Source organism: Alosa alosa, chromosome 18 (assembly GCF_017589495.1).
Source record: "Alosa alosa isolate M-15738 ecotype Scorff River chromosome 18, AALO_Geno_1.1, whole genome shotgun sequence".
NCBI lineage: Eukaryota > Metazoa > Chordata > Actinopteri > Clupeiformes > Clupeidae > Alosa > Alosa alosa.
Genome location: NC_063206.1, coordinates 15,139,399 through 15,153,693, shown reverse-complemented (window position 1 = coordinate 15,153,693; position 14,295 = coordinate 15,139,399). Strand labels below are relative to the sequence as shown.

Below are 14,295 nucleotides of genomic sequence, written 5' to 3'. Positions count from 1 at the left end.
CTTGCCTACCAGCCGAGGTGGCAGAGGCAGCAGCAGCGACGGTCAGGCCTGGCTGGATCATAGCGGCTTTGGTGCACTGCCTGCCCATCACTGCCCTGCCCATCCGCCCACCCACCGCAGGCAAGCCAATGCGCTGCATATCTGCGAGGCAGCACTCTGCTCGGTGCTTACATTGACTGGCCGATCAAAGAGCGCTCTTGAGCTCCTGCTGCCAGCCGGTAGGGCGGGAGTTTGTGTGCACGTGGGCTTGTTGTCCGGCTGGGCGCTATGGAAACGTGCTTTTGAGGGTGAAGCAAAGACTGGCACAGTGCAACCCAATCTGAAGGACACCTGGGAAACAACACAGAGGTGGTCAAGACTAGTTGAAGATACTCTACATGTGCGTGCGTGCGTGCGTGTGTGTGTGCGTGCGTGCACTGTTCAGCTGCAGTGCTGCATCATTAGGCTAGCATTGCTCTGAATTTGCATTCCTGTCGACAGCAGTGCTTCTCTCCTGTTCCTGTGCTCATGGCTTGTCTGCACAGAGCTGGACTATGTTTTCCACTGCAGTGTGGTTGGCCAGAGGTGTGTGTGTGTGTGTGTGTGTGTGTGACTGCCAACTGCCAGGTTTTGTATGGTGGTGGCTGGATGTGATGGTGAGGAGGGGGGCCATCGCACCCTGTAGCCCCAGCAGGGAGCCTTGTCTTTCAGACTCATTACACTCCACCATGGGCCCCACTCCCTGGAGCTTTGGGACTGTGCTCCCAGGATCAACCTGACTTCCCTCTCCAACTCAGTTGTTCTATCACTTTCTCTCCCTCTCTCTCTATTTCTCTCCCTCTCTCCCTTTCTCACTCTCTCGCGCTCTCTCCATCACTCTTCATCTCTCCACTGTCACTGTGTCAATCTTTTACTGTTTGGTGCTTTCACCCACTCTTCTACCCTTTCTTTCTTCACTCTCAGCGCCACTCTCTCCATCCTCATTACCCCTTTCTATCTCTCTCTCTCTCTCTTCTCTCTCTCTCTCTCTCTCTCGCTCTCTCTCTCAGTTTACTTTTGCTCCAGCTCTGTCCTTAGACAGTTGAATTATATCGCTCAGTGCATTGCCACACAGAACTGATTATATGGGAATCGATTTGTCTCGGTGCAGAATAACCCCCTTTTCTCTTTCTCTCCTCCTCTCCTCTCCTCTCCTCTCTCGTCCCCTCTGTGATCTCTCTCTCATCTCTCATGCCCTCCCTCTCCCCTCTTCCTATCCATAAGATGATTGAATCAATGCTCCTTATGGCCACTAAAGAGGCTTTTTGTCACCTTGTCATCTATTTATTTATCTATGCCGTGTTTCTTTCTCTCCGCTGTCTCTGTGTGTTTCTGTTGTGACCTGGAGGCAGTTGCTGCTATGAAGGCCGCCCTCCTTGTCAGGGCGCCTGAGATGGATGTGCCCAGGCTGAGGCAGGATGCGCTTGCCTCATTCCTTAGTTCGCTCCGTCGCCATTTTTCAATTCGGTCCTCCTGTGCCCTGCTGCACTGTTTTCTCTGACTAGTTCTCTCTCTCTCCTCTTTGTTTTTTGTCTCTTCTCACTCTGTTTCTCTTCTCTCTCTCTCTCAGTTCTCAAGGTTCTCTTGCTTTTTTGTCTCTCTCTTTCTCTCTCTTTCTCTCTCTCTCTGTCTCTCTCTGTCTCTCTCTCTCTGTCTCTCTCTCTCTCTCTCTCTCTCTCTCTTATTGTCCTCCCTGCTCATATCTCTGCGATAGCACACCAGGGAGTGGGCCTGTTATTGATCCAGCTCAGCAAGACACAAAAACGATATCCTCCTAATCCAGTTCATCGACCACCGGGCCTCCCCCCGCCATCCCTCCCCTACTGCAGTCTCTCTCTCTCCCTCCCTCCCTCTCTCCCTTGTTCTGCTGTGGAGAGGATAGGCATCCCCCTTTCAGCTTCCCTTAATGATCTCTCTCAGGTTCCCTCTGCCCTCGTCTCCTCCCTCAGTCTATGCTGATGATCAAAAGGCCTTCCCTGATCTGACTGCATGTGCCACAGCAGAGCTCAATTAAAAAACACATTTCCAAAGTTAATATTAAAAGATGATATGAAAATAAGGTCTGACGAATTATAATGAAATTCACATGGTAGAATGCAGTAGCTGGCAGTAAGAGGAAAACAATAAGACTCTTCATCCAGAGACTCTGTTCTTTTTCCCCTAGCTACCATGAAGCAGGTGGCTCGCACTGTGGCCAAAGTGGAGCTGTCCGACCACGTGTGTGATGTGGTGTTTGCACTGTTTGACTGCGACGGTAAGTGTGTGTATTTGTGTGTATGCATTTGCACTTACAAGCTGATCACCTCAGGCTAGAGTAAAGTGTTAATCAACGGGAGTTGAATGTGTCCATTGTGCTCCTAGCAGGCCATTACTTGCTCTCTCCATCTTAATAACACTGTCCTCCCCTCCTGTGCTCTCTCTCTCTGTATGTCTCACATGCACGGTCTCGGTTTGCAGTTTCAGAGGCTTTATTACCATGAAAAGAGTTCATATGATCTTTGATCTGTGTACAGACATAGATCACTAATAACAAGATTAGTAATCACCACCACATCAAAAAGATATTGACATAAAAAAGGGGGAAAAAAAGAAAAAATAAATAATAATGTCTCATTATCTCTCCTGCTCTCTCTCTCTCTCCCACACACACACACACACACACACACACACACACACACACACACACACACACACACACACTGTCTCAGGCAATGGGGAGCTGAGCAATAAGGAGTTCATCGCCATCATGAAGCAGCGTCTGATGCGGGGCCTGGAGAAGCCCAAGGACATGGGCTTCACACGGCTGGTGCGCGCCATGTGGAAGTGCGCCCAAGACACGGCCTGGGACTTCGCAACTCCCAAAGCCCATTAGTGCCAAGGGAGCAACAGAGACAGAGGGAGAGGGAGGGAGGGAGGGAGAGGGGGCGGTAAGAGGACGAAAGAGGAGAAGAGATGTGGGGCTGTGAGGAGAAGAACGGCGAGGAGGAGAAATGTGAATGAGTGCCAGAGGCGTTTTGGCATCACAAACCGTCCTGCTCTCTCTCTCGCTCTCTCCCTCTCTCTCCTTCTCTCCATCTCCTCCCAGATTTAAATAAATCATTCTGCTAAGGAACTCATTAAGATGGCACTCCTGATAAGGCTGATCAATCATACACGCGTGCGTACCACAGCAGGGCGCGCTGCCCAACTCCACCTCCTCCAGCGCCAGCGTTTGCGTCTGCCAAGAGCACCAGTGCGGCGCAGTGTTTGAGGGAGGGGAGGCCACTGGTGCTGATGGGACAACCCATAAAGAGTTGTGCATCGTTGAGTGATGAGACTTTGCAGCGTTGTAATGTTTGTATTTATCTCCGCTTTGGTGAATCAACTTTCCCCGGTCAAACCAGGCCTTTAAATATAGCATTACATAAGAAGCAATTATTGTGTTTCAACACTCCGTTTGATTCTCATTAGTTTTTATTCACGGTCAGACGGTCCCATTATTCATATGGGTTAAGAGACGTCTAGATACCTGGATATTAGCCCACTATATTTCCTCTATATAAATGAGACCATTAAGTCTTGTTCTGTCCATTCAACGCTATATAAAATATATATATAAATATATTCCCCATACAGATGTTCTGTATGTTAGCCAAAACACTGTGTGTGTGTGTGTGTGTGCGCGCGTATGTTGTACAGAGCTACAGCCTGTGAAGATGCTGGGTGAAGGTACACTGGTGTGTTGCCGTTGTCTCAAGTGTCTTGTGTGCTTGAATCTCTCATCTGCTCCCACTGTACACAGCACATCCCCTTTGATGATATAGTCCTGCAAATGTTTGTTATGCCTGAGTGACTTTGTAGAGACTGATGTAAAAAGAATGCCTCAATTAAAAATGTTTCTTTTTTTCACAAATCTTCTTGTAATCTAACTGTTGCATTTTTTACCAGCCCTGTTACACACAGACGCACTCAAACACACGCCTCTGCAGTTTCACAGGTACATTGTGTTAACTTGGACAAGGTGCTGCGAAGAAGTGTGTGTGTTTAAATAAAGTGTTGCCAGAGGCAGCAAAACTCTGTGTGTGTGTGTGTGTGTGTGTGTGTGTGTTGAGAGAGGGAGGGAGTTAATGTGTGGGTAGTGAGAGTCAGCACATTCTCCTAATTGAAATGGACAGGAGGGGCTGCCCTCATCCTCTTTCTCTCTCAAGGATGGGGCTCCGTCTTATCCACAAGCTCACATTTGCCAACACAAGGGGGAATAAAAGGTATCAACACAATGAGTGTCTGTTTTCTCCATCATCAGTCATTACTTATGTAACCACGGTAACAGTATTTACACCAACAAGCAAAGATCTAACGAGAGGAAGCAGTGAAGCAGACCCTTTTGTACAGTAAGCGATTTACAATGACCTCAATAAACATGACATTGACATTAAACTTAACAGTTTAAAGTAGTGTCATATAGCCTAAATTAAAACAACATACCACTATTAGTAATAATATTGAATAATAACATTAACCATACACATATACAAACTACAACAATGTGAGAATTAACTAGTTAATCCAATATAAGTAATTCATACAAGTTAAACAGATGAGTCTTTTGAAGACATTTTTTGATACCAAAACTTGTTAGAACGAACGAGCATTAGTTGAATCATTACATCAAAAGGAAATCTTGACTCTGACCTCTTATAATATAATCTTTATTCATGTAGCACTTTTCAAAAACTGAGTGTTGATCATGGAAGGCCGACATAGCAGATGTTCATCAGAGGACTGCAGTGGACTGGATCATATAATTAAGATGAAAGGTGCAGATCCAGGAAGTGTCCTATTAGGCCAAAGTGAAAGATTTTAATTTAATTCTGGCTGCTATAAGAAACCAATGAAGAGTGAAGAAAAGAAATGTTATTCCATAGTTTCCCTCATTTAAAATACAAGACTTCCTGCACTAGTGAGCTAAACTAACTGTATCTGAAGTCGATATTTGCAATCTAACAACGATTCCAAAGCCTCTGTATTTATGACCCAGCCAGCAACATGGCAAATTAGATCACCCTCCTTAGAGTAAAATATTTAACAGTCTATTGGTCTTTAAGGCCTCCAACTCCCTGCGGGATGGCTCATAGGCAATCATCTTGCTAGGAGAGGGGAGGGCACTGGTGCTGATGGGACAACACAAAGACTTGTGCATCGTTGAGTGATGGGACTTTTTATCTCCGCTTTGGTGAGTCAACTTTCCCCGGCTCTTGCTGGACTAAATGAACTGAACAGACGACCCGGTCTGCCCTGGACACGGGCCTCCTGGGCCACTCTCTTCTGTCCTCTTTGCCCATGGAAGTGCCACAGTGCCAGTCTGCAAGCCCTGTTCTCAGTCAAGGACAGCACGCCACCCAGGGGCATGCTTGCCTAACAATCATCAATCTGTTTACTTCCCCACTAAAGCCTTTAGGACAGAGCAGCACAGTGGAGAACACCTCCAACCCCAAAGGACTATCCAGCATTAGCTCAGGGAAGATGGAAAAGAACAAGAACAGCATCAGCAACAAACGCTTGGCTGAGCTCCAGCTCTGCTTTAAGGCTACTGCATCTAGGATTGTTTCTCCTGTTGCTGGCTGCTGATCCCTGACCAGGGAGGCCAGTTGTAGTGGACCTTATCTAACACAGGCTTTGAGTCAACTGTACTGTTAACAATACTGTAGATGCTAGTGAGCAAATGGCTGCACAATCAAGCCATTGTGTGTGTTTTTAACATTGCAAGGAGTTAAACCACCTCATCTGATCTGGTCAGGTGAGTACCAGCTATTCCACTGAGGCAACGACGGTGAATAATTCTTCAGAAGGTCAATATGCAATCTTTAGATTGGAGTTACATGCGCAGCTTACCCACATTAAGTGAGGTCAACACCTTGGAGAAAAGTCCAGGGAGACAGCACGGTTTCCCGTGGATCTGGACAGATACTAACGTCACTGCCTTGGAGATGGGTGTACTTCTCCCCTCCCTCCCTCCTCCTCCCGCGCCACCTCCTCATGGAACAGGCAGGTGAGAGACTGCTGCTCCTTCATTAGAAATCAGAGCCCTAGGAGCCTTCCACAACACAACTAATTAGGGACACATACACACACACACACACACACACACACACACACACACACTTGAGCAGTCAAGCTAAGCCTGGCACTCCTCATGCAAAAGATGCACATCATATCATAAGGTGTGCGCACGATCAGCACTCTCATGCACCATCAGAAATCAGCAACAACAGGGACGTGAAGTTTCTTTCTTTCGCCTTTAATTGATGATGACTAGCAAGAGAAAGTAAGAGATAATACAACACTGTAGTTGTCAGTAAAATAGTGTGTATCGAAATAAAAAGGCTTAGTAGGTCCATAGTAAGGGGATGGCTCATTATCAAGATGTGCTTGTACAGGGTAGTTAGTTGGTGTCCAAGAACTGACCTCTGCTATAGTCGTCAAATCTATGTGTAGCAAACGTATGGCTTCTGGAGGTGTACAGTGAATACAACTATACCCATGATAGGCAAGCAGACTTATAAATATATACAGTATGTAAAACAGAAACAGTTTGCTCCTGTGGGGTAGTCATTGAGACACAAATTAGTTTTATCTTCAACAGAAACACAGTTAGCTGATCTTCACATTGTAGTAAAATATTCTCTAACCAAACCAAAATGAGAATGCTGACAAAACAGTACAATCAATGTACAAGCAAAAACATTGACATACATTAACCCTTGAAATGAAATTGAGCACAAACCAACATCCATTACAAACTTGTATAAAATTAAATCTTTCCATTCAAGCAAGACTATCCAAGATTCCCAGGGGCTAAGTTACGTTTAAGAAAGAAAAAAAAGAAGAAAAGAAAAATCCAACCATCTATACAACATCATTCAAACCGCTATCTTTAAGTGTCCTTCTGACTCCATCTGGTGGGCAAGAGCCGTTACTGCAGCCAGCTGGTAAGTCACCGGAAAGGCCAAACACCCTGCATGCGTGGAAGCACTACTGCCCAGCAGCCCTCGGAGCCTGTCCACTGCAGCACTGCCCGTGCCCACCTCGCCATTACACGGCAGTGGTCCTGCCTCACCGGTCAAACTGCAGAGCAAGAGTGAGACCAGCTAGCCACGTACCAGCTTGAGGTGCTTGCTGGGGGAGAGTGAGGGGGAGGAGGAGAAGAAGGTTGCGGGTGGAGAAGTCTTGTTGGGGTGTGGGGGTCAGCCAACTTAGACAGTCCTAGCTAAGAGCTGTAGGGGGCGGAGCCGAGTTCAACCGAGACATCCAGGGGAGGGGGGGAGGGGAACTGCGAGGCTTTCAGTCACTGTCAAACTTGATGGAGTGGACAGCAGTGGAGATGGCGCCGCCCACGTAGCTGCCACGCTTCTTCTTGGTCTTCTCGTGGCGGAACGACTTGCCTTTGGTGAATTTGAGCACGTTATTGGCCTTCTGGCCCCAGTCGCCAGTAGCTCCGCTCTGAAAAACGGATATATATTAAAAAAAAAAAAAAAAAAAAAAAAAAACACAACACATTTTCACCACCACACAAAAAAGAGCATATTTACAAATAACGGGCTTTTCCCCCGTCCCTCAACAGTCCTGCATCAATACTCATGAGTAAACACTTAAAGGAAGAATTCTCACCTTTGCATCAAAGGAATTGTCTGCCAATCGAGGGTCCACTTCAATCTCCTCTTCTCGTATTCTTCTGAAGGGAACACTGGCATTCTTGAGAAGAGGGGAAAGAGGAGTTAGTCACTAATGTCTTCGTTCATACCACCCTATTTTATACAAACTATGGTCTCACCATAAAAGCTAGGTCAAACTAAGGATCTAAAGGCCAAAATACCAAGAACCCACAAGGGGATGGGGGAAAAGCTTTTTGAATATTATTTTAATAAATAGTACACCATGGCATAGAAATACATAATATACAATGTATAATGTCCCCATCTATGACCAATAAGCCAGTAGATTGGAAGTTGTAAAGATGTCCAAGATTAACTCATAACACACAAGGGTCAGAGGAGGGGCAGTAGCCTGGCAAGGCAAGATAACACTGTAGATCCCAGAGCTGCAGCCATGGCTGGCCTAGTCTGCCCGTCACTGACCAACATGAACATGAACTCAGCCATCCTTCCCTGTGACTGAGGGCAGCACCTTACCTTTTTATTGACCTTAGGAAATGAGTGGGGAGTGGAGGTCTTCAGTTTTTTTATTTGGGGCGTCTTTGCTGCTGATTCATCTTCCTCCTCCTCCTCATCTCCCTCTTCTCTTGTCCTTTTACCATTTGTGGCTAAGAAAATGGAGACTTAACACATTAATTTGCCTCTCATATCAAAGGTTTCAATTACAGTGAGCAGGTTACAATGGAACATCTTTAACTAAATTTATTTCTGTATTGTATATAGAAATAGGGTTAAGGATATTTATTTTTGGTCTGCCTCTATTGGCCATTTGAAAGGCTCAGACATTTTGCAGTGAAGATATGAGTCAACTCCCTTTCCTATACAACAGCCCATACCATTAGTGATGGGTGTCACTGCTGGGGTCTTAGGAGTGGCGGCCGTCTTTGGCGTCTTGGCCTCCTCTTCCTCATCCTCAGATGAGCTGTCGGACGAGCTGCTCTCCTCCTTGGCCGCGGGCGTCGCTGCAGGTTTAGGCGTGCTTTTGGCGGCCGGAGTTCCTGCCGCTGGCTTAGCCGCTGCCTCTTCCTCGTCGGAGCTGTCGTCGCTGGAGGAGGACTCCGCCTTGTTGGCGGGGGTTTTGGCTACTGGGGCGGCGGCCGGAGGAGTCTTTGCCGGCGCTGGTTTTCCATTGCTGGCAGTAGCAGCAGCAGCAGGCTTGCCCTTTGCCTCCTCCTCGTCGCTGGAACTGTCCTCCTCGCTGCTGCTGGACTCTGCCGCGGCTGCCTTCGGCGCGGCGGGGGCGGGTGGCGTTTTCGCTGCAGGAGTCGCTGGCTTCTTCGCAGCAGGGGCTTCGTCCTCCTCGTCCGAGCTGTCAGAATCGGAGCTGCTCTCCGCTGCGGCCACTTTGGCCGGTGGAGCAGCCGACTTTGCAGGCGTGGGTTTTGCCGGTGGGGTTGCGGCGGCTGCTGCTGGCTTCTTGGCCGGCGGCTCCTCGTCTTCGTCGGAGCTGTCGCTGTCGGAGCTGCTTTCCGTGGCTTTAGCAGGTGTAGCGGCTGCCTTGGCCGGCGTAGCTTTCGCAGGTGGAGCTGCTGCTGCTGATTTAGCGGGTTCCTCCTCCTCGTCAGAGCTGTCGCTATCAGAGTCCGAGCTGCTTTCTGCTGCTTTAGCGGGTAGGGCGGCAGCCTTCACGGGTGGGGGAGCAGCAGCAGCTGCTGCAGGCTTCTTAGCCGCTGGCTGTTCCTCTTCGTCAGAACTGTCACTGTCCGAGTCCGAGCTGCTCTCCGCTGCCTTGGCGGCTGCTGCTGGGACTGTTGCAGGCTTGGCTGGAGGTTTAGCTGCTGCCGGTACAGCTGGGGCCTCATCTTCAGAGCTGTCAGAGTCTAAAACCCACACGCACGCACACACACACACACACATATATTAAGGATAGGGTGAAGACACCTCATATAAAACCAAAACTTATAATATAATTATATCCCTCTTAGCTCACCTGAACTTGATGAATCCTCTTTCTTTGCTGGTGCAGCTTTAGCTGAGGTGGCCTTAGCTGGGGTGGTCTTAGCTGGTGCCTCCTCTTCCTCATCCTCCGAGCTGTCAGAAGAGGAAGACTCCTCTGCAGCAGCAGCAGGGGCAGGAGCTTTAGCTGGGGTGGCCTTGGCCGGAGTAGCCTTGGCAGGGGTGGCCTTAGCTGCTGGAGCTTCCTCCTCCTCATCCTCAGAGCTGGACGATGAAGAGTCTTCCTCTGCAGCTGGGGCCTTCGCTGGAGTAGTCTTAGCGGGAGCAGCCTTAGCCGGAGTGGCCTTGGCAGGGGTTGCTTTAGCTGCTGGAGCTTCCTCCTCCTCATCCTCAGAGCTGGACGATGAAGAGTCTTCCTCTGCCGCTGCGGCCTTCGCTGGAGTAGTCTTAGCGGGAGCAGCCTTAGCCGAGTGGCCTTGGCAGGGGTTGCTTTAGCTGGAGCTTCCTCCTCCTCATCCTCAGAGCTGGACGATGAAGAGTCTTCCTCTGCCGCTGGGGCTGCTGCCTTCGCTGGAGTAGTCTTAGCGGGAGCAGCCTTAGCCGGAGTGGCCTTAGCGGAGGGAGCCTCGTCCTCGGACTCGTCCTCTGAGCTGGAGCTGTCCGATGAGTCCTCCTTAGCCGCAGGAGCCTTCACTGGGGCGGCGGCAGCCTTGGCTGCAGGCTTTTTCGGAGCTTCTTCCTCGTCCTCTGAGCTGGAGGAGGAGGACTCTTCCTCAGCTGCAGGGGCGGCTTTAGCGGGTGGGGTTTTGGCTGCCGGGGCAGCTGCTGCTGGAGCCGCTTTAGCAGCAACCTTTGGCTCTTCCTCATCCTCAGAGCTGGAGTCTGAAAGAGCAGAGAGTCATTAAACTTTAGAGGGTGTGTCTGTGAGCATGAGCGTGTCTGTGTGTGTGTGTGTGTGTGTCTTTGTAGGAGAGAACAGTGGCATTTACCCTAAACAAAAAGCAACAGGGAAAGTGCCCTTTGCAAATTAGATCACAGCACTCAGTGGTTCGGATACAAATCACCACATTGCCATTTCAGAGCTCAGGTCTCTTCATTTCCATTAAGCCTGCCAACACATTCACTTACAATGAAAGGCACATTTAAGGCATACAATTACCCTTGACATTCCACCAGTTAAGTAGCCCTGGCCTTCAGAAAAAAACAGTAATGGGACACTCCATATTTGTAGCCTTCCGATGTCAAAGTCCTCAAATATAAGGAGTGGAATATGAGCAGCTGACATTCGTAGGGAGAGAATTACATCTTTTGTATATGCTTTGTTCTTTTTTCCATAACATACCAGAATCTGAACTGGACTCCTCTTTCTTGGCAGCAGCAGCAGCAGGCTTAGGTGGAGGTGTCTTGGTGGCTGCAGCAACAAAGAAAGCAACAGAATTACAAAACAGCCCACAACATTCAGGACAGCTACAATAGAATACTTGGAATACAGTTCCTACCAGCAGCAGGTGCCTTCTTCTCCTCCTGCTCCTCATCACTACTATCCTCACTGCTGTCAGAGGACTCCTCCTTTGCTGGGGCCTTCTTGCCCCCCGCTGGGGTGGAGTTAGTCTTTACAGCAGACGGGGGAGGTACAGCACTGTACTGCCCTGAAAAGAATACATACATAAAGAGCTCATATATGCAATGTATAAATGGACACATATCAGATCACATGAATGTACATAGTTGACCACATGTGTGACTCTAGTAATCACTCATTCAGACAGAAGGCAGATGGGCAGGAACACTGATATGTGTGTGTGTGTGTTTGTTGCTAATGTACCGGCTTTGGGTTTCTTGCTGGGAGGGGCCGCCTCCTCGTCTGAAGAGGACTCGTCCTCACTGCTGGACTCTGCTGGGGCGGCAGGCTTGGCAGGAGGGGTCTTCACTGGCGCTGCGGGTTTAGCAGGGGCCTGTGAGACAAACAACAACATAGCTAAGAATTCTCAAATGAAAGAACAAATTTTTTACAAATTAAATATAAAAAAAGCCCTGTCCAATTACTGATTGGTCTTCCAAGGGTTTAGCCATTATATTTTAGGATACCAGGTGCTATTACCTAATGTAGCCACACAGTGTGAGTGGCGGTAGCAATACCTTAGCTGGTTCCTCGTCTTCAGAGTCGCTGGAACTGTCCTCACTGCTGCTGCTCTCCGGTTTCTTCTTAGGTGCAGCAGCCGCGGCCTTCGGAGGGGCAGCTGTGGACCAACACTCATTAAAGCCAGGCTTCGCTTCACACATCAACCACACAAACGCTATAAAGCACCGAAATGTGAAAAAGGGGGATTTGGTTTTACAATGGGGTTTCAAGTACAGTGCAATAAAATTAAATAATTTTTAAATTAGCATGTTGGATCGGTATGGAATCATTTTCGTTCATATTCCAGATTGACATCCTGCCCTTCTTTCGACTACATGTTATAGTCACAATATTAAGTCAGTATTAACTCCATTAATTAAGTTCACAGTTTGCAATATAGTCTGATTGTTGATGATAAGTCTGGAAGAACCTACCTTTGTATCAACTTTCTACTCTCCTTATAAATTACTGTGCTTGTGCTCCAACTGACTTCCTGTTGTAATTAAGGCAGGATATTACAGGATATTTTTAGCTGCTGCTGACTTTGTACTCCTAGACACTTCACAATCTTCAATAAAAGATTATTTGTGCCAACAACTATTACAATAAATATTCTTAAGGAAAACACATGTTAAAGCTTATTACTGAGATTGTTTAACCGGTCTGCACTCTAAAGCTGTGTGCAGACACCCAGCGATTCACACATAGCCAATGGTTCTTTAGCCTGTAATCGCTGAATTAACATTTCAGTCTCTCGTCACTAGTTTGTTCCTGTCTGAATGCTGCTTCAGTTGCAAGAATACACTGAAGAGATAATCACTATTAAATAATAAATGAATCATCCCTTCTTTGGCTTATTTCTTATTTCTGAGTTTAGTGTGTGTGTGTGTGTGTGTGTGTGTGTGCGTGCGTGCGCACCTGCTGCTGGCTTAGCTGGAGCTTCATCTTCAGAGTCAGACTCTTCGCTGCTGGAGCTGGCGTCCTTCTTCCGGCCCGCCACAGCTGGTGACGCAGTGGGGGCGGGAGAGGGAGCAGCAACCGCTTTCTGTGGGGAAATACGAACACATTTAACAAAAACTACAGAAGATCCACACGCTTTACAAAAATATGAAGACACACAGACGACAACCGCCAAAGGTGGTGCAAATGTTCACATTCCCACCTTTGCAGGAGTTTTCGCATCTGCTTCATCCTCAGAGTCGCTGGAATCCTCGCTGCTGCTGGACTCTGCCTTAGCTGCAGCAGGCTTGGCTGGAGCTGCTTTGCAGACAAACATACCATTCTCAGTATCAATCAGTATAAGCAAACGCACTATTAAATAAACTCAACCACATTAACAAGAAGTTTGAAATTGAAAAAATGACCTAGGGCCCTCTCCTTGTTTGCTGTGAATGCTTGTCAATTGCACCACAACGAGTACAGCTTAGATGTACCTGCAGGTGGTGTTTTCACTGGGGGTGCCTCATCTTCATCACTCGATTCCTCCTCACTGGAGCTCTCTGCATCCTTCTTGGCCTTCTTGGCTGAAGGACCATTGGGTGCCTCAGGACCATTAGTAACAGCCTTGCGCTTCTTCGCTTCAGGTGATCTAAGATGGGATGCGTGACAAATATTTCGTTTTAAACTCCACCAATAAGAACAGCTTACTAGCCTACATCATGATCCATTATAGCCACACCACCAGATAACCACCACAAAAAAAAAAATCGACATTCATTTTCGACACTGATGATGTACTTACTTCACCCAGAAATTGAAGATGTCAACGAGGCTTTCTTCATTTTGGTCCTGGGGTTTCTAATAGGAAGATATTCAGCAATTGCTTGAAAAGAGCTAGCTGCTACAGGTTTTTTTTCCATACGTTATCTTAACAACAGATCATTTTCATCCTAACAAAATGAGATTTCAAGAAATTACAGTCATATGCAGCCGAAATGATATAAATACCGTTTAAGGGGGATAACAAACTAGGTAGGTAGCAAGGATATTTACCACGCGGGCACAAATTATGATTAAGAAAATATGCTACTAATTAGACTCGAGTTACAACTGTCTATAAACTTTGTTACGTATTAACCAACATGAGATGGAAACGAGGACAACATGATAACATGTATAATAAAGTCTCAGAATTCATAAAAGTTTTTATGAAGAAACGAGTGCATCAATCAAATGCAAAACACTGGAAACTATTATTAGGAAAAATGCATAGTCGCAAACACGTGTTCAGGACAAACTGTACGATACACGCATGTTCTTCCAAACTCCTCCAGAACGCCACCGGCAACTACGACATCATAGAAATACTGTTGTCATTTTCAGCCAAGACATAGGATAATGATCCCTTACCACTTTAGACTGTTTAAGGAACTCCTTTGCTGCCTTTGAGAATTTATTCTCCAATAAAAATGAATATATGTGCTGGAACAGATCGCTGGGTACCGAGCTCTCCGCCGCCATCTTTCCACGACTCGTGTGTGTGGGGGCGTGTCGCTTGATAGCATTGTCGTCGCTGAAGAAGTACGTCAATCGCCTCCAGTCAGTTGTTTTTAGTGAGGGTAAAATCCC

The 14,295-nt window shown here is 47.4% G+C and overlaps 2 protein-coding genes across 7 annotated transcripts in view; one reads left to right on the top strand and one right to left on the bottom strand.

The window, feature by feature from the left end:
• The window catches only part of micu1 (mitochondrial calcium uptake 1), a 47,925-nt gene extending 43,849 nt beyond the window's left edge, over positions 1-4,076 (top strand). For all 6 annotated transcript variants that reach the window (XM_048269061.1, XM_048269060.1, XM_048269059.1 and 3 more), the window contains 2 exons: positions 2,183-2,272; positions 2,727-4,076. In XM_048269061.1, coding sequence (XP_048125018.1) covers positions 2,183-2,272; positions 2,727-2,890 — 254 coding nt within the window. In that variant the 3' untranslated portion in view covers positions 2,891-4,076. The remainder of the gene's footprint in view (positions 1-2,182; positions 2,273-2,726) is intronic.
• A 2,198-nt stretch (positions 4,077-6,274) lies between these two features.
• nolc1 (nucleolar and coiled-body phosphoprotein 1) lies at positions 6,275-14,212 on the bottom strand. The gene is given in 15 exon segments (XM_048269049.1): positions 6,275-7,497; positions 7,666-7,749; positions 8,187-8,317; positions 8,546-9,529; positions 9,640-10,075; positions 10,078-10,487; positions 10,948-11,016; positions 11,105-11,254; positions 11,431-11,560; positions 11,745-11,845; positions 12,646-12,772; positions 12,890-12,984; positions 13,161-13,315; positions 13,469-13,524; positions 14,077-14,212. Coding segments are annotated over 15 exon segments (3,198 nt in total). The 5' UTR covers positions 14,188-14,212; the 3' UTR covers positions 6,275-7,338.
• Between the last annotated feature and the right edge of the window lie 83 nt (positions 14,213-14,295).